At 38.0% G+C, this 25,809-nt stretch overlaps 1 protein-coding gene across 1 annotated transcript; it reads left to right on the top strand.

The window, feature by feature from the left end:
* Positions 1-557: 557 nt before the first annotated feature.
* On the top strand, positions 558-25,809 carry LOC127662514 (cysteine-rich protein 2-like). The gene is made up of 8 exons (XM_052153728.1): positions 558-713; positions 18,399-18,493; positions 21,832-21,889; positions 22,482-22,616; positions 23,456-23,524; positions 23,636-23,730; positions 23,895-23,952; positions 24,229-25,809. The coding sequence occupies exons 1-8, from the start codon at positions 671-673 to the stop codon at positions 24,294-24,296; spliced, it is 621 nt and encodes a 206-aa protein (XP_052009688.1). The 5' UTR covers positions 558-670; the 3' UTR covers positions 24,297-25,809.

Raw genomic sequence — 25,809 nt, 5'->3', positions numbered from 1 at the left:
AACTGCCTAAAAGATTCTAAATGCAAATCCCCCCAAAGTGACTCGTAACCCCCAGTTACTCCAGTTGTTATTCTAATGCAAACTTAAAATTTATAATAACAAAAAGTGTTGTTGGTGCAAAGTCTGTAGGAGTGGGCAAAGGTTTGGGACCTAAAAGACACATGTGTTATAGTCATTTTAGGGTGTGTGGAAAAGTGATGTATGGTACAAATCAGTTTAAAACGTAATCCAGTCATTGACCACAACCTCAAACAAAAGGAGAAGTGTAATCATGACTGGGATTTGCCAAAATCTTTCTGCTCCTGATTTAGACGAGTAATGGTCTGGCATGTGTTGAAGAATCGCTATTCATGAGAAGTGAAAGGAGCTATTGTTGGACGCCTTCACACTGACGCTGAAGGATGAGAAAAGGAAAAGCTAGTGACAGTAAGTAGACAGTTACCCCCGCCAGGAGCGGTGGCCGGGCCCCGTCTATTTGGTGACTGACCGGTAGCCTGACTAATTAGAAAGCTGGACCTGTTAAAGAGGGCGGGGCTATGCAAATACAGAGCTACGTTTATATTGGGATGCTCGCGTGCACTCAACCGTTGGTCGCCTAGCGCGCGTAGATGAAACAGAGGACGCTGACTGAGGGAATCCGTTCTCCGTCAAAACCGTTGAAGAAGAGACGATGTCTTCAAAGTGCCCTAAATGCGAAAAGACTGTGTATTTTGGTAAGTTTGTTTGTTCTTTTCCCTTCGTTATATTTTTAAATTGTATTTAGAACTTAAACGTGATGGTTTGACAAAATAAATACCGTCCACGCTGGCTGTATAATGAAGCAACGCTTTGATTTGTTTGTGCAGGTGTTGATTATTGTGTCCAGATTTAGGAATTCAAACACAGCCGGTGCCAAATGCACAGTTTTCGATTGATTATAAAATGCATATGTGTCAATTACCCACTCACCACCCTTTGGAGGTGTCATAACACTTTAATAAAACCCAAATGTTAGCAGAACCACATTTGCAGGGGAAGAGATCAACAGAAATAAACACAGATAGCTAAACTCTGAATTTCAGCTTCTTATTTTGAGAGTTCATTGACAGCAAGTTTAGATTCAGAACATTTTATTGCCCACTTATGTAACAGTTATAAACACTTGCGTCTGGAGGTATGGTACTTTTGCACTTTTATATCTTTTTGTGTTATGTTCCCACTCTCCTGATCAGATGAGAGGCTTTTTTATTTATAAAGACTACACTAAAACTCGAAGATCAGAAGTCTGTTTGCTTTTATAGACTTGGGTGTTTTCTTTAATAATAGAGCACATGGCTCTGTTTGGATATTTGAGGAGCTGGAAGATCACTGTGCATGACATTGAAAACAGCAGAGCTTTTGATTTGTATCTACTTTCTGCCCAGCACTGACCCATTGCTTCTCAATGCATTAAACACCTGACCAGCCTCTCTCCTTCTTGACCTTACCATCCCTGCTCTCATGTTTATAAGGTTATTCATCAGGGCATCAGCGTCTGTGTGGTAAACACTGAGATGATTTTCAGCTCTTATTTACAGGGCTCAAGACTGTGACTGAAATGGTCGCAAATGCGAGCAAAAATAATTGATTGCGACAATAAATAAAAATCTAGTCAACATTGGCCATAGTCAGGTTGTGTGCATTAATATATGGTTTTGTCAGATATTATCTTGTGAGTTATTGAAAACATCTTCAGAGCACGCACCAGTATGTCTCGCTTTTCACCCGAGTAGAGGTCTTAACGGGTCCACCCTTACCCGACCATGTTTTTTATGGTCAGCCGGGTCCGGGTCAGGTCCCATTGTATTGCTGCGGGTCCCGGATCTGTTTAACATTATGTGTAATACTCGAGTCGATCCGAGAAGACCCGGCCGTGATCAGATAGCGCTGGTGATGATGGTGCTGTGTGTGTGTTGTAACATGCAACATTGTAAAATTAGGATGAGAAAGTGCGGGCCGGGAAATAAGGTGAAAAACATAGTGGAGCCACAACAAGCTGAGTGACTTTAAAGGAAGAGCAGAGTTAAGGGACACGATAGCAAATTAGTAGTGCTAAAATTAGCAGCCGTGGCAATGAACAAGCAATCATTATTATAGTTCAAAAGGGCAATCAGTTGAAGTTATCTTTTGTGAGATACAAAAAACTGCAAAGCTGATTCTAAACAAGTAGCATTTGTCATCCGCCACCGTGACAGCAAGTGGACTTTTGAAGCTGAAATAATGAGTATATTAGCCATGCTGTTTCTGTCAGCAAGAGTGGAATCACAGAAAACCTGGATGTATTTTACCAACTTTCTTGGCAAGGAGGAGAAGGCCAGGCACAGGGGAGAAGGCTACTAACGTTACATTAGGTAAGACTCAAAGTCCGGGTTCGGCAAACTCTGTTCTGCATGGGTACGGGTCCAAGCTTTCTAAAAATAGACGGGTCTGTGTTCGGGCACTAATTTTTGGACCCATGAAGACCTCTACACCCGAGGGGTATTCCAGAAAACAAGGTTCACTTACCATGACAGAAACCCTGAAATCTCAGTTGATTAAGCCAAAATTTGCTTAATGTGGGTTCAAGAACACCCGTGCAGGTTTAGTTTACTCAACCGTGAGTTTGAAGCTCAGCGTTTGTGCACGTTCACGGTGAACTCAGAAAGGCATTCTCAGCAGATCGCAGAATTCTCGACGTCACCATGGAAACAGACGCTAAGAAGAATTTCATGTTTCAGTGGCAGAACATGAAGTTTTAATGACCGCAAATGAGCATTACTTCATCTTCACTCGTAATAACTAGGAGACACTGGTTTAGGACTGAGAGTTTGCTTGACAGAAAGTAGCCTATACTGAATCATTGCATGGATTTCTAAATTAATGAAATTACAAAGTTTTACCATACATGTTAAAGCTTAATTCAACATTAATATTTTACCTCTCTTTTCTCATTAATTGTTAATAGGTCGACCGTTATGTTATATTTCAACTGAACTTCATTATAAGTATCAACATTCATATTCTATTAACATTACGATAATAGACTATAGGTTTACACTTTATTAAATTTTAAAATACATTTTGGTATTTACCATGTTCTATGTATGCTAATTGTATTTTATTATATGTCATGTGTACTGAATTTATTTCCTTTTTTTAAATACCATTTGATGTACCCAGTTTAACATTACCTAACATAGTACTAAAATTGTTTTGCCTACAAAAGTGAACATTTAATTTTTATTTTTATTTTATATTTGTTTTTAATTGATCCCCTTTTCTCCCAATTTGGAATGCCCAATTCCCACTACTTAGTAGGTCCTTGTGGTGGCATGGTTACTTGTCTCAGTCTGGGTGGCGGAGGACAAGTCTCAGTTGCCTCTCTGAGATAACGAGCCACGTGAAATGATGCACAGATTGACTAACTTTTAATGTAGAATCTGGGCCCTGAAGCAAAACCATAAAGTAAAAGGTGTTTCTGTCCATCCAACAAACACACATAATTTTTATTTTAGTCCCTACTTAAATATATATAATATGAATTAGCGCTGGTAAATGTAATATGTTAATTTCTGCGATATATATTTTTTGTTTAACGCATACATTTTTAAAAATATAATTAATGCAGTGTTGTTTTTCTTTACTTCCTAAAACTTTACGTGATGGGAGAAAGGTGTCCCGAGTTGTTCTGCTGCCTGCCAGGAACGAACCCAGGCACATTTGTGTAATGGGTGAAAATTCACAAATTGGCATATATACATTATCAGGGGGTACACATTTGACTCAACTTCACATAATACATAATAAGATTGTGTGGAGCAGTGCACGTTATTCATTACGCAAGATACATACCCCTGGCATAATAACAAGGGAGCGGATTTACTGTACTGAGAATGGAGACTTCACCCACAAGTGGGGAACCAGGCATGTGAAAAATACGTTCAAGCTTTGCATCGCCCCAAAAATTCCCACTTACTTTTCAAAAATGACCCTGCGTGTTCGTGATACAGACTAAGAAGGACGTGGCCATTCAGCAAGTTACAGCTAGTTATAATTTTAGTGATTGAACCACAGCCAGACAAAATAATAATTTTGAGATTTTACATTTCAGCAAAGTAAACTTCAGCATGCAATATGTTTTATATCTGTATGTATAGTGTATAATAAAGCATTGGCTATGTACCAGTACACTTGAAACTGTGTGTTTTAGCGTTTATGAACTGGCCCAATTCACTTTCATTGTAAGTGCCTTACTGTTACCACGAGTTCTGCTGTTTTTGTTTGTTTTTTTTTTTTTATATAAACGAGGGATGTCTAAATACATTTTTGTGGAAAATCAACATTATGCAAATGCTGTTAATCTCCTTAATTTGTATTGAACCTGGAATTTTCCTGTAAATGCTTGAAAACTGAGCACTTCTTAAAGCATCAATAAATTACCAAAGGGATTAGGACACAAGTCTATGGTACTTTATTATAGATGGTTTTGATATTTTTGGCACTTTGAAATAGTTTATTGGGCAAAAAGGAGGATTTGGACATGTGCTGTTTTCATATATGCTTGTTGTTGATGTCGCAGTGTTGTTACGTGGTGCTTGATTGGATAGTGCAGAAGAAAGGACAATGTAGGGTTTCACCTCAGACCTCGGTGTACGTCATAAGGGAGTTGGTCAGGATGGATGTGGTTGACTGTTCTTTTATTAGCATCAAGTTGAAGCCAAGACACATTCCGTACAGCTGTAGATGTGCAGGAGCGTGGCTCCTAGTCCTCTTTTGGTCCTCTGCAGTGCTTTCCTATGAATATGAAAATGTCACTTAGTGGAACATTTGAAAATGAAGGGGACAGCAATATACAAGGCTTCAGTCTAGACTTAAATTGAGTGGAAACTAGGACTAACACTCACTTTTGACACCATGCCTGACTGTTGAATTCATAGATGATTTGAGATATAAACAATTGATTAAGTTTAGTGCTTTTTTTTATTTTAGTTCATTTTGAATGTTAAATGTAAAACAAATCAAATTCAAATTTATACTACAACATTTTAGTTGCAAAACCCGTTTCTCCATGTATATACTGTCTGTATGTATGTGCGAGTGTATATATATACAGGTGCATCTCAAAAAATGTGAATATCATGGAAATGTTATGATCTCAATACATGGTCGGGGCTCCTTTTGCACGAATTACTGCAGATAATTATTGCTCAGTGGTCCAAAGTCCTCTTTTCAGATGAAAGTACATTTTGCATTTCATTTGGAAATCAAGGTCCCAGAGTCTGGAGGAAGAGTGGAGAGGCACAGGATACAAGTTGCTTGAAGTCCAGTGTTAAGTTTCCACAGTTAGTGATGATTTGGGGTGCCATGTTATCTGCTGGTGTTGGTCCACTGTGTTTTCTCAAGTCGAGAGTCAATGCAGTCATCTACCAGGAGATTTTAGAGCACTTCATGCTGCTGACAAGCTTTATGGAGATGCTGATTTCCTTTTCCAGCAGGACTTGGTACCTGCCCACAGTGCCAAAACTACTAGTAACTGGTTTGCTGACTATGGTATTACTGTGCTTGATTGGCCAGCCAACTCGCCTGACCTGAACCCCATAGAGAATCTTTAGGGTATTGTCAAGAGGAAAATGTGAGACACCAGACCCAACAATACAGATGAGCTGAAGCTGCTATCAAAGCAACCTGGGCTTCCATAACACCTCAGCAGTGCCACAGGCTGATTGCCTCCATGCTACGCTGCATTGATGCAGTAATTAATGCAAAAGGAGCCCGACCAAGTGTTGAGTTCATAAATGAACATACTTTTCAGAAGGTTGACATTTTTGTATTTTAAGTTCTTTATTCTAATATTTTGATAAACTGGATTTTTGATTTCCTTGAGCTGTAAGCCGTAATTATCAAGATTAAAACAAAAAAGGCTTTAAATATTTAACTTGATGTGTAATGAATCTAGAATATATGAAAGTTCCACTTTTTGAATAAAATTATGGGAAAAAAACATTTCTACGATATTCAAATTTTTTGAGATGCACCTGTGTTTGTGTAAGTGTATATATACACACACACACATATATATATATACACATATATACAGTATATATTTTAATTGAGCTTTAGGGAGTCATTGTGTGGGAGAGTTTTTGGGAGTCATTGTGTGTGTTCCTATAAATTCCTTTCTGACTATATCCTGTTTCAAACCTAAGTGGTAAGCCACTGTATTGAGTGGAAAAACGTTTCTTCATTTATTGTACAGCTGCTAGCAGATGCTGTGTTTTCCTGTACAAAGTCAACCATAAAGGCTTAAAATAAAAAGGAGTCACATAGAATTGAACTTATCTTTAGTTTCTTATCTTTTGTACTTTCTTCAATTTAGAAGTTTGACTCCAGATTCATACACTAAACTACAGTATTTTGGAAGCAGTGCTTCCTGAACAGAAGTAAAGAATGCTTTCTATTTCAGGTTGATAGGTGCATAGAAATGTGAGAGGATATCTCCATCCTGTTTTCCTTCTGTTTAAGCAATGTAGACAAAACATGCTGTCTTCCTCTTTGGTTCCTTCTCATGTAATATACACAAACATTATTATCTCTGTGTAGGTGCGTAGAGTTACCACACTTCTCATCCTCATCATCACCTTTTTTATGTTCTCTCTCTGTTCCCATATCTTTCTCTCTTTGTACCCTGTATTTAACATTGCTTACCACATGGCTACCTCAGACGATGTTTGAATGCACAGAATCTGTTACATAATGCCACTTCTTGAGTTTGTTGCCTTCTGTTTAGGGGCATTGCATAACCCTGGGAATCAGAATGGGGCTGCTCTCCTTTTCTGTCAGAATCCCTGGCAGGCATAAACCCCATAGTTACAAGAAGTTTTTTGCTCTTGTGGTAAGGTTGGTTAAAAAAATTAAAAAAAGCCAGTAAGCCATTATGTAATTAATTGTGTTTTATGGGACTAGTCTTTAAATTGACATTAATCTAATTCAACCTCGAAGGTCTGCAAACATGCATAATTGGTCTCCATATCTTTTCTCTACCTAGAGACACATCAAGGAAAATTTGCTGTCTGTATTTTCTCTTTCTCAGTTTTCCTTAAATCTGCTGTGAATGTATAATTTTAATACATTCAAATATAAATGTACCCTGGCATGGCACATTTCATCCCAAAATCAAAAGGAAAAACAAAAAAGAGATTTTTAAGAGGTTATATTAAAAATGTAAATAAAAATTACTGTAATGCACAATTTTATTTAAATCTAAATACATTTAAGGGGTCATGACATGAGTCAAATTTTCCTTGATCTTTTAACTGACATTGTTCTATAAAAATACCATAAGTTTTAGAACTCCAAACTTCCTCCTCACTGCAAAAAGAGCATTTGTTGAAACCAAGCTGCCCAAAATGACTCGTTTACTAATTCCTCCACATTGTGGTGTCACACTATAGATATTTGCATCTGCCTACTTAACCTTAACACCTCAGTTACCCCGCCCAGTAGCAAGGAGCAGTGAGATGGCAAAGAGAGAGCAGGTCAGTCAAGAGCAAAGAGCCAATCCAAACAGTCAGCGTTTACTGTTAAGTCTTAATGGAAAAGCAGCACCAAAACCAAGCGTTTCTGCGTGAGGTCTCGGGCTCAAATCCCGGAAGAGCCCCCATTAATGTTTTGACCCAATATGTCTAGGGTTATAAAGGGTGTAACACTAATAATAAATTATTGTCATGCATACTGGACACAGAAAAGACCAAGACAACAGAGCTATATTCCCCAAAACAAAGTGGTCAATTTATATACAATGGTAGTTGCAGTAAATGGTGAGTCATGTGCAACAAGTGAACATTTTAGGTATTTACAGTATTTATTCTACTAATAGACAAAATGGAGAAAAGGGACGTTAGCGGCGCCAAATAAAAGAACAAAATAAAACAAAACCCGCCCACTAACATTAACCTAATCCCTCTTGACTGTCTAACAAAAGAAAATGTGAAACACAAAACCAATCTTCAGGGCACCCTTACTAATCTATAACACAAAACTTACAATGGGTGGCCCTCACTCCTTAACTAGTGTTTCTAATACAAAAACAATGTAACTACGTGTGCACCATGTAAGTCACGTGACACATTTACCTGTCCTCTTTTCCACATTGAACACACAAATTTCACAATTGTGGAACGATGATTGAACAATAGTAATGAGTGACAAAATGCAGGAACAACAGGACAGCACAATGATACACAGTGAATATTAAAATTTTAACAAGCGCATATAACTACAGACTGTCAACATGGCATTTTGTAAAGGTTTTAAAACAGGTGGAGTATCAGCGGATTGGCAGAGGTAGGTGATGACTTCAGACCGATAACGATGATCCAATGTTGAGTGTCTGTGAGCAAGATAGGAGGAGATGCAGACATAAAATGTGAGCGAGAGCACAACACAACAAAAAACAAAACAAGTACGGGATGTAAAAGAGGGTCAGAATGGAGGTGGAAAATTATCATGTTTTACAAATATATGCCTTTTTTTTTGTGCAAAAAACTTTATTAATATTACAAATGAACCTCAAGAAACATTAAAATAATTTAAAAAAAAGCATGTCATGACCCCTTTAATGGCAGTACAACAAATACAACCATGATGTAGATGTACTTCATTTAATACTTCAAATATGACAATAACAGCTTATATCATTATTTATTTGCATTATGGTAATTATTATTATTATTATTTTTTATGCATGTGCATAATGACAAAGAAAATGTGCTTAATTGTCTTTAAAAGAAAATCATAAAAATAATTATAAAAGAAAAATCCTTTAAATAATCAGGGGTACACATTTGATTTTGGAGTGAAATATGACCACTTATTTGTTGTGTGGACCAGCAAAGATTAGCAGTAGTTGTAGAGAATCTGAACGAAGCAGAGCACCATTAGACACCATTGATTTGGACTGACAGCTGTAGGCATTACAGTAGCAACCAAGAGCACACATCCACATGCAGCTCGCATTCAAGCCAGATACTGAAAATCACAATGTTGCTTGAACAGATAGATGTGTTTTGGATTAAAGCTTGCTGTGCTTTGTTTGCATCAGTAAGAGACAGCAGGGCCACATATGCACAGCAAGTACCTAAAACGACACCCAACCTTTCCACACTACTCAACTTCACAAGCCATTGGAAATTGGAAAACCAAGCTCTTAATCACACAACTATTTGAGATTTGTTTGGAGAAGGAAGTTCTACACTGGAGTTGATGATTGTGGGCATGGTATCACGGTTTGCCACCATGGAACAGCAGGGTCATTAACCATGTTACAGAACATGATCTGAGCCCAGATGTGTGCTATTTATAGTATGAAAAAGCTGAGGATAATGGGAACTAACCACTGCAATCATTTCCTCTCTTTCTGGAGTCAGGAAGTGTTTGTAATGATTTTGTGTACATCTGAGCTGGCTTTACCTTCGTTTTATCTCACTGTGTGAGCGTGTATGTTTTGCTGTGGCCTGAAGGCCCTCAGGTGTAAGGCTAGCAGGTCGAGCTGTAATCAGTGACTCTTAAGTGAAATGCCATGTTGGTTTTGCAGTTATGGAGGATACAGTTGGTGTACTGTAATATTGCCTTGAACAGATGGGTCCAAATGAATGGTTGCTGATGTGGATGCAAATCTGTCCTTGCCTTTCAAATTTATTTCCATGTATATGACCACAGTGAATGCACTTATAGAGTATTTAATGTGTACATGTCATTTTGGCCAGCATTTTGACAGTAACCGTTTAAGATACTAAGGTGACAATGTTCTTGTGTGTTGGCCTCTCCAACCATTGGACAATTTGAAATGTCTGTCAAAAAAAGTGCCATCCAGTAAGTACTGTACAGTAGATGTTTGTTTTTATTTACTTTAAGCTCTTTCAGGTCCAGCTCTTTTATTCCTACCAAAATCCATCATTAAAAGAAAGATGTTTCTTCTGAGGATTTTGGAGTAGATTTCCAGGATGCTTTCTGCTGTGGAGCCCATAGGGTGTTCAGCTGTTTAAATGTTGTTCAGGCAAAGTGCTGTTTATCTGTGATTTCTGATCTCAGTCTTTGCTCACGGCAGAGTCAGCATGTAATAGTACACTTATCATTCTTAACTTAATTTAGTTCTCTCTTTATGTAGTAGGACTGAGCATTAGACATTACATTTTCCCTGTTAGAGCATTGATTTGATGTTGATCATAATTAGGGATGCAATTAGCTCACCAGCAGTTTTCACATTTGTTCACCCATAAATGAAAAATCTTTGGGATTATCTCACCCTCATACCATTCCAAACCTGTATGATTTTCTTCAGTGGAACACAAAAAGAGGTATTTTGGAATATGTACAAGCTGCTCTTTTCCGTAAACGAAAATACACAGTGAGCAGTGGCTGTCAAGCTTCTTAAAGTATAAAAAAGCACCATAAATGGGGCACATATGATTTGTACGCTACACTCACTGAGCACTTTATTAGGAACACGTGTACACATACTTATTCATACAATTTATCGAATCGGCCAATCGTGTGGTAACAGTGCAATGTATAAAATGATCCATATACGGGTGAGTTTCAGTTAATATTCACATCAACCATCATAATGGGGAAACAGGGGATCTCTCTGATTTGGCATGACCGTGGCATGATTGTTGGTGTCAGACGGGCTGGTTTGATTATTTCTGTAATTGCTGATCTCCTGGGATTTTCATGTACAACAGTCTATAGAGTTTACTCAGAATGGTGCCAAAAAAACAAAAACAAAAATCCAGTGAGCGGCAGTTCTTTTATTAAAACTTTCAGACATTATGTAATTCACATGAATATGCCGTTTTATTTTAAAAAATGTGTAAATATTAGACGTGTATGAATATTAAGTTTTCTAGAGTCATTACGGTAGTTATTCTGAATCATTGCACAGTGAGCAGCAAGAGGATAAAGAGGCTGCTAATGGTTAAAAAACTAATGAACAAATAAACATGCAAATACGTATGCTTACTTTTTACCCAGGGCTGTTTGCGTATAACTACTTCTAAGGATCAATATTTGAGTATACCATCTGTATACCCACTTGTTTGCTGCATAAGAAGTCCATAATCTACTGTCGTGTTAGTTTCCCTTTAACTCTATCCACCTTTTTTGGGATTCTTACTAGGAAAACGAATGTGGGTGGGATTTCTGCCAGAAGTTGTTCTATAGCATTCCCTAGCTCTGGCTGCAGTCATTTTAGACCCTGTTTACAGCAGGTAATAAGGCGTGTTTTGAGAGAGAGAGATATACTGTAGATAGATATCTATGGAGAGAGCGACACCCTCACGCTGAAGCAGTATCAGGTACAATTAATTAGCAAAATATATGTTCCCAAACGTACTGTAAAATAAGGAATCATCCTCTAATTTAGGGGGAAAATTGCGTTCCGTATGAAATCCATAATCGACACAGCCAAACTACTGATAAAGTTTCACAAATCGAGAGAAATTAACACACCTTTCACGTGAGGTACGTGAGATATCGGGTTTAAATGGACGCTACACTTTAAAGAAGGAGCTGGGGGAGATAAATAACAACATTTGCAGGTTCATAATTTTATTTTAGGGGGTCTACAAAAATAGGTTTACATGCTTTAATGTTAAAAAAACACATAATTTTTCTCATAATGTACATTGCTACAGCACCTCATTTCACCCAATGTCTGAAATGCTCTGTGGTAGCTCCTGTCTCTTTAATGCCCCCCTTTTCAAAAAGCCCAGTCTGCTCTGATTGGTCAGCTGGCCCAGTCTGTTGTGGCTGGTCAACCGCTTAGAGCGTGTGTCGGAAATGTAACGGCCCTTACCATAACGGAGATTCAGCTCCCGAGGCTTCCTGAGCAGCGCATTCCTGAGGCTTCCTGAATTATTTACATATACATTATTTACTATAACTGCAGCATATAGCCTGAAAAAGTGTGGCAAAGGGCACTTTAAGAAAAAATCGGAGATCTTAGTGTTAAAAAATCGGAGATCGGTGCACCACTAAAAGCTACAGTTGAAAAGAAGATTTTCAATCAATAATGAATTAGTTGACCCAAATAGCTGGGGAATTGATTCAAACCTGTTTAACTTTTTCTTCTGTGGACCACAAAAGGAGATGTTGGGCAGAAAGTTAAGGACTTACAACCTCAGTCACCATTCACTTTCATTTAATCTTTTTTTTTTTTTTCTCAATGCAATGAAAGTGACTGAGGCTAACATTTTGTGTAGCAGCTCATGTTGTACTTCATGGAAGAAAAAAGCCATACAGTGTAACAACACGAGGGTGAGTAATTGATGAAAATAATGTATTTTTGGGTCGACTCTTTAAATTTCATCTGTGAACTATTCATTTGTACCGCCCTTAAAACCATCCAATTATAGCAGTTCCTAAAACATTTATTCATGCTGCAGCTGGATAAAGGGAAACACTCAATTAGAAATACAGTGTCACCATGTTCCACAAAGATAGAAGTATCTGTTGTGTCATCTCATCTAATGGGAATGGTTAATTGGAGACTGATGTTGTAATGACTCTTCAAAAGCCTCTAATGTGGAATGTCTTCAGGATATTGGGCACAACATGTTTGCGGAGAGACTATACTCAAGCATTATCAGGTTAATGAATCATGCTGTTTATGTTGATTTCAATAAGTCTCACATGACTCACACATGAGAGAGGTTGGTTGTGAGTGATCTGCCTTCGAAATGTTTGAGGTGATATATTGGGATTTAATTGTGGGGTAAACCAAGGGAAAACATACATTTTACATACATACAACAAAACATTGTACATTGCTATCAACAGTGACATTTACTGATAAAGTAGAGGACTAAAGAGATTACCTCTGTGGCTCACAACAAAGATCTAAGATGCTTATCTGTTATCAGGTGTACATATTGCACTCTAACCTCTGTCTGTGCTCATTGTGAGGCATCACAACCCCACGTATAATCTTACACCACCGTTCATTATGGCTCTCGATGCATTAACTCCTCTCATCCAGGGTAACATGACTCCCTAATGATACCTGGACTATTAGAGTATCTTCCCTTCTCTCTGTTCAGATAGAGTCTTTCAGGGACGTACAATATGGCAATGTTTTTAGGATATCGATATGGTGATTGTGTACCGTTTATACTCATTCGTCAGTCATGCAGGAAGTGCTAAAAAGTTGTGCATCAGCTCTGTCTTTCGGAGCATGCCCACAACTCTGAGGCCAGTTGTTGTCTGATTAAATGTTAGATGAAGCCCAGCTACAATTGCATTATTCAGGGCTGTTAGTCTGACTTAAGATTTCTATCAGACTGAAGTGTTTACATGACATTTTAAAAAGACAAATTATTCAGTATGTTAACATACACAGTTAGAATCGACCTACAGAGGATTTTTTCATAGGGTCACTTAATCTGTTTGTCCTAGTATACGAAAACACAACGTGTAATTGAATAATTATACCTTGCTTTAGTTGCTTTAAAACAACTGGTTAAATACATTTGGTCACGCATCACCCCTATCTTTCGGATGATTCGCTCAAAACTAAGGCCAATTCTTGTCCAATTAACATGCTTTCATGCTGGACAAAACTAAGCTACAATTTAGAATTGAATTGTCCTATTCACAAGTCAAATTTTAATGGACTTGGACTTGTCACAGACAATTTTTTCATCGGACTTGAGTCCACTCGAGTCTTTGGGACTCAGGACTTGTTCGGAGTTCCTGACAGTTGTGATGCAATGAAAACATTTTTAATAACAAAACAGAAATGAATGAACACATCTCTGTCTGTATGCAGCTGTATTAGCCCCTGAAGTCGTAGGTGTAGCCAGAGTTGTTTCACTGTTTAAGCAAACACACACATACGCACATGCACAGGCACACTCATCAGTCAACCAATACGCTTGAATGTCACTGAGACTACTGTATAACATCGACTACCAAGTTGGCTGACACGATGAACACATAAAGACCGGGTATGTATCCAATGTAATAGAAACTAAACAAGGCAGTTTCACATGACACAGGACCTTAAAACTGGTAAAATTGTGTGTGGCACTTGTGCAGCCAAGACGGTCCTCACATTGCGGTTTTGTTGTGGTTAAAATCTTAAAATCAAGAACTTCATTGAGTCAAGTCACCGACATCAACACAGTTGACTAAAAAAAGCATATCATAATAAAAATGGTATTAATATTGGTTAATAAGTCTATTTAGGCGTAATGTATCATGTAGGCTTCTGTAGTATCTTGTGGTCCACACAGTGCTGTCTGCTTGGACTGGTCCTTAATAGCTTGATGAATTAACTGTTTACAGTTAATAAAAGTAATTGTATTGTAGACAATAAAATAAATGTATTATTCGAGGACAGTGTTTGTGTATTAATTTAAACTACATGTTATGATGCACCAATTCCACTTTTTCTCTTCCAATATCAGAAATCTCAGTATCGGCCAATTCTGATCCTGATCCGATACCAGTGTTGTTTTTTGCATAATCCATTTAGAATATCTTTACATTGTTGTGTGTGTTATAGATATGTTAAGAAACACAAACCTCTAACTACACATTATGTCAATATAAATGTATAGCTTATTAAGAAAAACTTTATTATTAACTATACTGGATAATGTAGCAGCAAAATTAACAGTAATTCCAGTCTTCAAGTCTTCAGTAGAAAATATATATATTTTTTTTTTGCAAATAATTTCAACTTGTATCTCACACAGTTATTTTTTTGGAACACTTTCAACTTAAAAATTATTATAATTTGTAAACAAATAATAATATATTATAATAGTAATATATAGTAATATATCTCAATCATGCACCTTTAACTTTTAAACCCTCACGCTTTTATTTTGACATTCTGAACTCTCCAGAAAGTCCTGTATGTGTCTGTTTGTAGGCAAGCTCACAGTAGTTTAATTCATTTCTTTCTTTTGCGCACCGCTGTGAAGGCTAAAAATAGCCGCAAGTGTGTGTGGAAACAGTGCAGTGCCATTCACCGACGGCCTGGAGCTGCACGTGCATTTTATATATTTAATTATTAAACACAGCCTTCTGTGATTCACAGAGCTATCACATGTCTTCAAGTGGCTTTGATTAAAATGCATGTGTCATGAGCTACGTTAATTGTGTTTTAATGGTTCTTTTATGTCATTTTTTGAGCTTGACATTAACGAACATGACTAACACATAGTACAAGATTTGTATTGGGCTCTTCGGACCGAAACCTGATCTGTCTAAAAGCTTCAGTATCGGTGCCAATAACGATCCAGGTATCGGATCGGTGCATCCCTAGTTACGAGATGATTTTAGTTGGTTATGACATTTTTATTTGAAATGTTTATTTTATTTTTATTGTAAGCCACCGGGTAACTTATACACGTCTTATTTTAGCCTATATCTCTGACACATTTAAAGGACTAAATATTTTTATTCTCCATGTTTTTGGTTAAAGAAGAGCCCAATTAAATTTTCTTTGGTTTGTATTTAAAGTTTTCAGACTTATTGCAGACCAACGCGGCTGCCGCTCAAGCAAATTTGTTTTTTATTTATTTATTTATTTTATCTTCTGCAGCAGCTGCTGTGAGACACACATGGACACATCAGGGATTTAGGTACACGAGCAGCACGCAGAACTGCCCTACATTGTTCAGTTTCCCACAAAAGAACTAGAAAAGTATGTCCGAGACGACATGGCCCTAATATTATCATTGGGCTCTTTCCAGTGTTTTGGGATGTAGCATTTGCAGTCAAATCATGAGACGTAACTTCTCAGTGAGTGTTAATTACTACTGTGTTGACTCATTTGTATGTACTGTATTTTCCCAAAGAAAAAAGATTCAGAAAGAAATCTCAGTATAGACTATTATATCTTTAGGTTGGGATCATTTTAAATAAAACTAAATTCAATTGAATTGACAAATTGAAAATGAGTTAGAAACAAAAACTAAAATTTGAAGCGGAATGAGGGGAAAAATCAACAAATAATTGACAGAACGCAATAAGAATTGTGTTAAAGGACAGTTTTGTCTTCATACACCTAAAGCATGTGCTTTCATTCTGAAACCACTCTGAAGTCTGTTCAGCAGGATACTAATCATAAAATGTATATATATGAAATGCAACAGGGGTGTTTTTGTTACATTTTATATTGACAAACTTATTTCTTAGTTGTGAAGTATTAAAATATTGATGTTGTACAGTTACAATTTTAATTCAGATTCATGAACCGATTAATTCGGACTTGACTCTGACTCGGCCTGTTATGGACTCGGTCTTGAGTCTGACTTGGCCCCTTTTGGACTATGACTCAACTCAGACTCGATTGTTTAAAGACTCTAGGTCTGTTAGTCCAACTTCGCAATAATTGCACACATACAATTTAATTCAGTGAATGTGCATGTAAACATACTGTATAAAACCATGGGAGCCAAACTTTGAAAATTTAGGAAAAATATACAACACAAATTATAGGACACTTTTTCACACCTAAATACTATATTGCCATTTCATCAACGGCAATTTGTAATCTATACGGCAATTGGAGCACAGTCCAATCTTGGGATATTTGGCTAAGGCTGCTTTCAAATTTACCTCCAAAGACATTCATTTCCTTTGACTGTCTTAAAAGAATTTGTGTTAGAGTGTGTGACTGGAGGAGGTCCAGGCTCTATTCAACTAGATGAGGCATTAGCTGTTCCCTCTGACCACAAAACAGAACACCAATAACAGCTCCCCAGCAACCTCACACCTTGGACAACAACAGAAACCCTTTTATTTTCAGCTCTTTTCATCTGTACTTTGTCATTCCCATATGCACACTTAGAGCGGTATAGTACTCTTTCACTGGCATCTACCTTACAGAAACACACAATGTCTGTGAATACCCTATTGGGCCGTTGACTGTGAAATCTCACTTATTTCAGGATTAGCCTCCTGCTCTAATACCAGTGATTAATACTGTCTGGAACCACTGGACCCTGACTCCCCTTCTCTTCTCTGTAATGTGATGAAAGCACAGAATTGATTTGGATATTATGGATGTCGGCATTCTTGTTTTCATGATGCTGCTTTCTGCAAAAACCCTGTAATAAAACGGTTTTCTTAAGTGCTTATAAACATGGTTAATGTGGTGGCAAGTTTTGAGATTCACATGCAAGCACCACTCTCATTTTCTGCAGAAAATGATACAATATTGTTATAACTACTGTTAGACATTTCCACATTCATCCCAGTGATTAGCATTGCTTTTGAAAGATTCATGTCTTAATGTGTCCCTCCCATAATTTTTCAATCACTCCTGTGTGGGAGGATAGTTATTCATCTCTGGAAGAATACTTTTTGCTCCACTATGCATTTGGCTGTATATATTCTTCTTGTCTGATGGTGAAACTGATCTCTGCCATCCTGAGCTAGATCCCCTGAGAGATGGGCTAAGAGGGCTGCAAGACTGACAGACTGAAAACAATGCTTCTCCAGGTGGGAAAGTGAGGGAGGAGGAGCAGAACCGGAGGAAATGAACTGTTCTTTCTGTTCTTTGTGGCTAGTTCTGATAAGGGAAGGTGTCCTCCAGTGTGAGAGAGTCATCCCAGCAGGGCTACATTATGCATGGTCTGGAGACTAAGATATATAATTGGAAAGAGTATTATTAGGTCCAGGAAGTCTCTCAAGACACTCCTAAAGAAACAGTTCAAGAAGAGAAATGGAGGAGTGGGTTCCAGAGGTGTCTGTACTGTTATGCCTTAGCCCTTATTAATAATGCTATGTTGAGACTCACTCATTGTTGGCATTCAGACAGGGAGAGTCTCTTTGCTTTAACCTCCTAAGGAAATGCACTGCATACTTTTCTTTTCCAGGAGGTTAGATTCTCAGACAGAAATTTTCCAAATGTTATTCAATGGCACAGTCAGTACTAATCAGGAGCTACAGAGATTTAAAAGGAATGGAAACTGCTGCAAAGAAACTGGCATCAAAATTCTTATCTAACAGACAAATTTCACCATAGTATTGTACCTTCTCATTCCCACAGTTTCATCTAAAGGATAAGAAATAGGCTGACTGGGGTGTGGTAAGTGGCAGGTCTACTATCTGGAGGAACACAGTATTATCAGAATATTACACATAACATGATATAGTTTATGTGTTGTGTTATGTACTGCATTACATTGTGATTCAATCTGTATAATTGGACTGCAATAAGTAACACCTATATAACTGTACACACAAATCACATGGCTCATAGCAAATCTGGAAGACGGGTTCTTTTAAAGGTAGCTAATTAGTGTCGCTTGCCAAGGCAAAATGTAATATAAAAATCTAGTTTGTGATTGTACTATGTGTCTCTTTTTTCTCCGCTCATTTCCCAGCTGAGAAAGTGTCGTCACTGGGGAAGGACTGGCACAAGTTTTGTCTGAAGTGCGAGCGCTGCAGTAAGACCCTGACGGCGGGTGGCCATGCAGAGGTAAGTGCGAGAAAAAGATCATACCCTACCCCTCTGCTGTTTAGCAGTGGTAACTCTAACTCCACCAGCTGAGTATTGACTTTGTGACACTGCATGTTTCCATCAGAGTGACAGTAGTTCTATTTGAAGAGACCAGCACCAGGGCTGAAGCCAATGTTATGTCACGTGGCATTATGTGTTGGGGGCAGTGCTGGGTGCATACATGATGTAACCCTATTCAAAGGGGTAAATGTGCCACCGTAGTCACAGAGTATTTTTTGTAGCATGACAAACTTTTTTCCTTTATTTTTGTTTTGGTTGTCTGTATGTAATGCAACAAAATGTTTGAAGGGTCTCATGATGCTCGTCTTCAGTGATCTGCTGAAACCTTTGTATGTCCCATGTCTTCCTGTTTGCATGACTCTGAGACAAATGAAATTCTGAATGACCTCTCCAGCATCCTATTACATCACTCTATGATGAATATGTTTAGATAGCAATGACATCAGAGGGTAAAGGACAGGCCAGTGATGTTTAGAGTCAAATAACTCATCATCAGAGGCTTTGGATTCCATCATATTGCCTTGAGATTAGGGTTGCAATGGTATTACATTTTCATGGTACGATAACCGTCTCAGAAAATATCATGGTATACAGTATTACACAATTATAATTATTAGTTACAATGACCCTTAAAGGAGTGAAAACAGAATGTTTTTTTTCTTCATCAGAGCAGTATGAAGACTGAGCTTTCCCTGTGGATAATGACAAACAATCATAGCTCTGGGGTTTCATTGAAATGCCCCACTTCAGTGGCTCCACCGCATGAAGGATACCAATGGGCGGATTACCCAATGATCTGTTGGCGGGCTGGATACTTGGGCAGTGTGGGGATGGTTGTGTGGTCGTGTGTCTGTTTGTGGGAGTGGGGAGTGGTGTAGCTCGTCAAGCTGGTTGGCATGATTTCTAACGGCTGTTTCTCATTCCAGTGACGGTGGAGAGAGTCCTTAAAAGGTCCTTAATTTTGAGATTGATTTTGTTGTGACTTTGAGGGGTACATTGATTATCAGAGACTTCTCATGGCAAACAAACTGATACGATGCTGCAATGCTATCGTTACAATAATAAAAACAAAGAGAGTGTAATTAACCGTATTTTGAAAACTTGTCTCTTGACTTTTTAATGGATATTATTTAATAAAAATGAATGATTGTCACTGATTAAACCTCCCTGCCCAGTGTGATGTAACACACCTGCATCTCGACGAAATAAATGAAGATTTCCACTCGAGTTTCCAAGTTAGATATCCGATATAGTGTCATTCTTTTGCACTTTCCTCAGTTGAAAGGTGAAATTCATACTCTCCGGGTTGAATGGAATGCTACATGAATCACAGCAACAACAATACAGAGCATAGCGGCTTTCCTCACAAGAGCGAACATTTGGACACAGAGAGTACTTGAGTAGACAAAATGACCAAAATGCCCATCCCTAAGCCTTACATGAAATGTGTCACTGCTCCCTGTCTCTTCCTTTCTACATTCGAACCCTGACGTTGTGTCACAGAGAGTTAGAATTGGATTCCGTTACCAGGATGTAAGAGCTGAAGGCTCTGGGAAAAGTGTGGGCTGGGAGAACTACTCGATAAGTCTGGCAAGAGTTGTACTGCTGAACTGAAATGGAAACTTATGAACTGGGGTTTTCTCAGCCTCAGTTGTCACACCCACAGATCATTCATGGGACTGTCTGATGAATATTGCACACAAAAATGGCAAGAGGTTTTTCAAAACCACAAGCTCCAATCTGATTTGCTGACTTTTTGTCACTTTGGGAGACAGAATGCACAACTTTATATCAGTCTGCTTGGAAACAAAAGCTGCTTTTCAACTATCAGGCGCTGTGCATGGTGAGTAATGATTCCATTAGCACTTCCACCTGAGCACGGTTTGCTACAAGCTGTTCTTGGCCTAGATTTCTCAGGACAGGTAGCTAACGCACTAAACCGTGCTCACGGAAAGCCTTAATCGCGTGGCAACTCACTATTGATTAATTACTCAGCCAGTCCATTCTAAGGACCTTGGAAAACTTCATTTTTCTTTGTTCCAGGTTGGATCACGCCCTGTCGACCACATTGCCTTTCAGAGTATACTCTTTTAACTGCGAGCAAATTAGCATCATGCATACTTTGTGTGGAGTGATGAGCAACACAGACAACCAAAGAATACTTTTTACCTTAATCCTGATTTTGCAGCACTACAGTAGAAAAAGTAACTGTAACCATTCCAGCGAGCTCGGACACGGTTCAATAGCGAGAACCATTCAGCCCAATAGTGGAAAAGCGCTAAAAGTGGTTCACAAAGTTTGCTACAAAGAGAGCTTCCATGGAAGACCTAGTCAATGGATTTGTGAAATTTGAGTTCTTAGTTACACGTAAACGAGATATCTTTGATCACACCTGTAAATTCTGATTTGCTCTCAGGTTTATATATGATTTTGTTTACCCTCCCCTAAACATTAAATACAATTGAATTCATCTGTCAAACAGGTCTTCCTGTCAAAGTGAGTGGTTCTTGGCCAGAATAAGCTGCATGTTGGACCAGACTTATAATTAAAAATCTGCTAATGTTAGACTAAATTTGAGGTGTTGTGAAGTCACTAGTGCTGAAATAGTCACTTTAGGCTCCTGATGAAATCAAACCAGAAATTGTACCTTTTAAAATAAAATATTGACATATCAATATATCCAACATCAGGTTTTCCAATCATGGTCATGGGAGTTGAGGTGGGAAGGTGTCTGTAAGGCTTTGTTGGAATGTGGTTGCTCATTACACATTTGTTCCCCATGCATACCTCTGCACTGGCATAAGGCCACTGTTCTGGCCCCTTCCATTCCTTTGTCCTGCCCTGTTCAGCTGTAACGGTCACACAACTGCCCTCTGATGGTTCCCATGGCAACACTCTCCCTCCATGGGAGGACCTGCCATTGAAGCATGCCCTTCCTTATCCACACATAGATACAATAAAGACACAGAATTGCGCATTTAAACTTCCAGAGTTTTATACATCAACACAGGATGTGTCCTAGTAACTGCTGTGAATTGTATCTGGCTAAGGGATAACAGGCCCGTCTGTGACATTTAGACTCGAGTGGAGTTGTTCTGGAAGGATGTTGTACAAGCAACAGGTTAAAATGGAAACTTAGCACTAAGCCAAACTCAAGCAAGCATTCGCTTTTAGATTCTTGATTGCTTGAAGATGGTGTACAGAAGGCATGGATACCAGCATGTATTAATTTGCATAGAATTGAAAGGTTTGAAAGTAATGAACATACTTTTTTGTTTTGTTCTGCATCCTTACAGCATGGTGGGAAGCCATACTGCCACAAACCATGCTATGCTGCCCTCTTTGGGCCAAAAGGTAAGATGAAATAACACATGCTGTATGTACTGTAGATGCATGTATATAGAGAGGAAATGTCATGTGACAGACTCTATTTGGGAATGAAGAGTTCTGACCTCTACCCTTTTATCTATTTGACATAAAAATTATATAAAAACAAGTTTGTGTGTGTGTGTGTGTGTGTGTGTGTGTGTGTGTGTGTGTGTGTCAATAAAACAAGCAATAGACTTGCTGAGTGATTTCTCTCTCTCTCTCTGTAAATTTGATATATTAACCAATTTTGTTGTAAAATTAAATGGTGCCCTCTGTTGGGCATCAGGAACTTTCTTGTTTTGAGAAAATGTCATTAATGTTTTTTTTTTTTTTTTTTTTTCATTATTATATCAGCTACAAATATATGGAATGTCTATACAAAAATGTATTTGGACACTTTCTGGTTGTCAGATGTCAGTGGAGTATGCCCGTAGTTAATGTGATAACTACACCTGTGGTTACTTTGCTAAGACACCTGTTTGATATTTTATTAATTGTCAGAATACTTTTTGGGTCTACTGTGATTGTTTGGTGGTGGTGGTAAGATTTCTTCATGACACTTTTGTTTAATATTCAGGTGTAAACATTGGAGGTGCAGGCTCATATGTGTATGAAACTCCAGCCAACTCTAACTCACCCACATCCAACTTGGAATCTGCACCTAAACCTCAGGAGAAGCGGGTTCCAGCATCTTCCAGGCCACCTTCTAAAGGTAAAAATTTAAGTAGCAGTGACCTGCAGCTACTCTTTTTAGTTCTAAACAAGCTGAGATTGTGATACTGTGCAGAAGTTTTAGGCACTTGGGCACATACAGAAATAATTCCATAAATAGTTTTCATTTATCAATTAATGTCATACAAAGTCTAGAAACATAAAAAAAAGCTAAATCAATATTCGGTGTGACCACTTTTGCCTTCAAAACAGCACTAATTCTCCTAGGTACACCTGGTCACAGTTTTTCTTGGTTGTTGGCTGATAGGATGTTCCAAGCTTTTTGGAGAATTCACCACAGTTCTATCTATTTAGGCTGTCTCAGTTGCTTCTGTCTCTTCATGTAATCCCAGACTGACTTGATGATGTTGAGATACAGGCTCTAAGGGGGCATGCCATCTGTTGCAGGGCTCCATGTTCTTCTTCTATTGAATTCTATTTGCAAAGGGAATGTTGAAATCTAAAATTGATATTTCCTGCTCATACTCTAAAAGCAGAATATATAAAATTACTGTTTGAAGACAAATGTTTTTTTGAAAAATATAAAGCACCTAAGACTTTTGCACAGAACTGTATACTAGCAAAGGAAGTTCAAGTAATGTACATTGTACTGTGGAATACAGAATTCTGTGCAGCGTGATTCTGTACAGTGTGATACTGTATATACTGTATGTAAATGTTGTAGGTCTTTCGGGAATGGATAAAGAAATTCTGCATACTATGTACGGCGTATATCTAGCAAAACATTTTTTTCAATATTTTTCATAGTGACATGAGACCAAAAAGTGCACAGACTGTATATTTGTATTTGCCTCAGAGTTCATGCACCTCTCGTTTCAGCTGGAAGCATCACCACCTTCTCTGGAGAAGCCAATCTGTGTCCCAGATGCAACAAGAAGGTCTATTTTGGTACGCCGCTCTCCCTCCTGATAACATCTTAGACTGTAGAATTTAGTTTATAATGGCAGGAAATGCAGTGGAGCTTCCATAATGACATGTCCTGTTACTTACTCATGGCAGCTGAGAAGGTGACATCACTGGGGAAGGACTGGCATCGGCCGTGCCTACGCTGTGAAAGGTGCAGTAAGACCCTGGCAGCAGGCAGCCATGCAGAGGTGAGACTGAGATGTGAAGTAATAAAGACCACATAAATATCTGAAATAATGTTGCATTTATCCAATCCAGTTCACAAAGCTTTTTAAATTGGAAACCTTGAATAATTGGTTAAATGTTTATTTTACTGTATTCATGCCAAAAAATGTGTTTTCCTTTCTTGCAGCATGATGGAAAGCCCTACTGCCATAAACCATGTTACGCTGTCCTCTTTGGCCCAAAAGGTAATGCGGATAAGACATGTTTTGAACTCTAGTGGGAGCTATGACTTAATTTTGTTGTTTTCATCTGAAATTATCAAGATAGTGACACTGTAGTTCTTTATAAACATTGAAGATAAAGACAGTTATGCATGTTTTATATTAAAGAATTAAGTGAAACTTAATTCTTTAAATGTATTTTATTCATTTTCTTTGTTTTTATGATAAATGCTGTGGATTTAACTAATTATGTGCATGTTAGAGTATGATTAGTAATAGTCCTTTTATATATATATATAGGCGTAAACACTGGTGGTGTTGGCAGTTACATCTATGACAAGGAGCTCAACACGGAGGCTCAACTTTGATTTTTAGTTCTTGGGAATCCTCAACACCAGCTTCACTAGAATCATGGTCACTACCAGTACCTCACGCACTTTCACATATGCCCCGCCTAATTGCCTTTTCACTGAAAACTTGTGCCACCTTTGATCTTTCTACAGAAAAATGATGTCACAAACATGCCTAACTCCAAATGTTCGCCTGAAAGCCCCCTTTCTCATGGTCTACTTGATAGTCCTTTACTCACAATCCCAAATGTCCCCAACAGGAGGACAGTTTGACTGTTATCATATACTGTGGTCCCAAATAGTATTTGGATGCTTAAGTCACACTTAAATGGATAAGTTTGTTTGGCATTAGATAACAAAATATCAAGACAACTGACATTATTTTAAACATAGCCCAAATATACTTTCAAGCAAAGCATTTCAGAAGATTGTTAGATTAAAACTATAAAATGATTGTGAATTTGAGGAAAACAGACTAAATACATTCACCAAAATGACACACCAGCTGGTTGAAAGTCATTGCAAAAATGGCTCAGAATAGTGAATTTAGTTTTGAGGAAAGGTGCACCGATGTCACTTGTTTTGATATTTTCCCTATAATGCAATTACATTCTGACATTTTTCAGGGTCCTAAAGTGTCTAAATATTTTGGGGCCACTGCACACTTGTCAATGTGATCATGTCTGACTTGTCCTTTGTTTCATTTAATGGTAATTTATATAAATGTTTGTCTTTATGTTTGTATAGTTGTTGTTACCCAACATTAAATCAAAGTGTGTGACATCTCCTCTACAAGGTGAAACCCCACTTCCACCCACAGTAATGCATGTACAGTAGAATGTGTTCAGAGTCTCTAGTATCAGATAAAACAACACAAGTTCACTCTCAGTGGGAGCTCTATTTTATGTGGAGGAGCCCGGCTATTCGAATTGTTTACTGACAGGCAGCTGGATCTTGCTTTTGAGAGTCCGTGCAGGTACGGTTCAGAAACACATCATCATAAATCTAAAAAATATTTTTCAACCCAGATTTAATCTTTGTCTGTATGACAACATTCTTAAGGTGCTGACATTAAAGTAAATGGCCAAGCGGAAGACAGACTTGTTTTTATGGGGAAGTTGCTTGAGGACCACAGGGATTGAGGGGTACCAGGGTGTGTGTGATTGGTGCTTGTTGACTTAACAGCTGCAGCTAATATCTATTATGCTAATCTAGTAACGTTACTTAAAGCATGGAACCAGATTAATGAGAAAAATACATGAATATGATTCTGTACTGTCTGTAATCTGAAAATTTTAGAAGAACCCCAGTTTCACAAAGTGATGAAACTGAAGTATCATGTTTCCCAGTAGGACTTTAGCCCATAGTAAGTTTTATATTTTGCTGAAATGACATTCTACTGAATTTGCGTTTTGTATTCCTGTGACTATTGTTGTTATAATGATTTCTTTATTGTAGCAGGTCATTGTTCTTTTGAGAACTTTATGCTGCTTCTGTCTGTTTAATCCCATATTAAAGTTAATAAGAAACA

This window comes from Xyrauchen texanus, chromosome 22 (assembly GCF_025860055.1).
Source record: "Xyrauchen texanus isolate HMW12.3.18 chromosome 22, RBS_HiC_50CHRs, whole genome shotgun sequence".
Lineage (NCBI taxonomy): Eukaryota > Metazoa > Chordata > Actinopteri > Cypriniformes > Catostomidae > Xyrauchen > Xyrauchen texanus.
The sequence above is the reverse complement of the archived record's forward strand: the minus strand, read 5'-3'. Positions and strand labels throughout refer to the sequence as shown.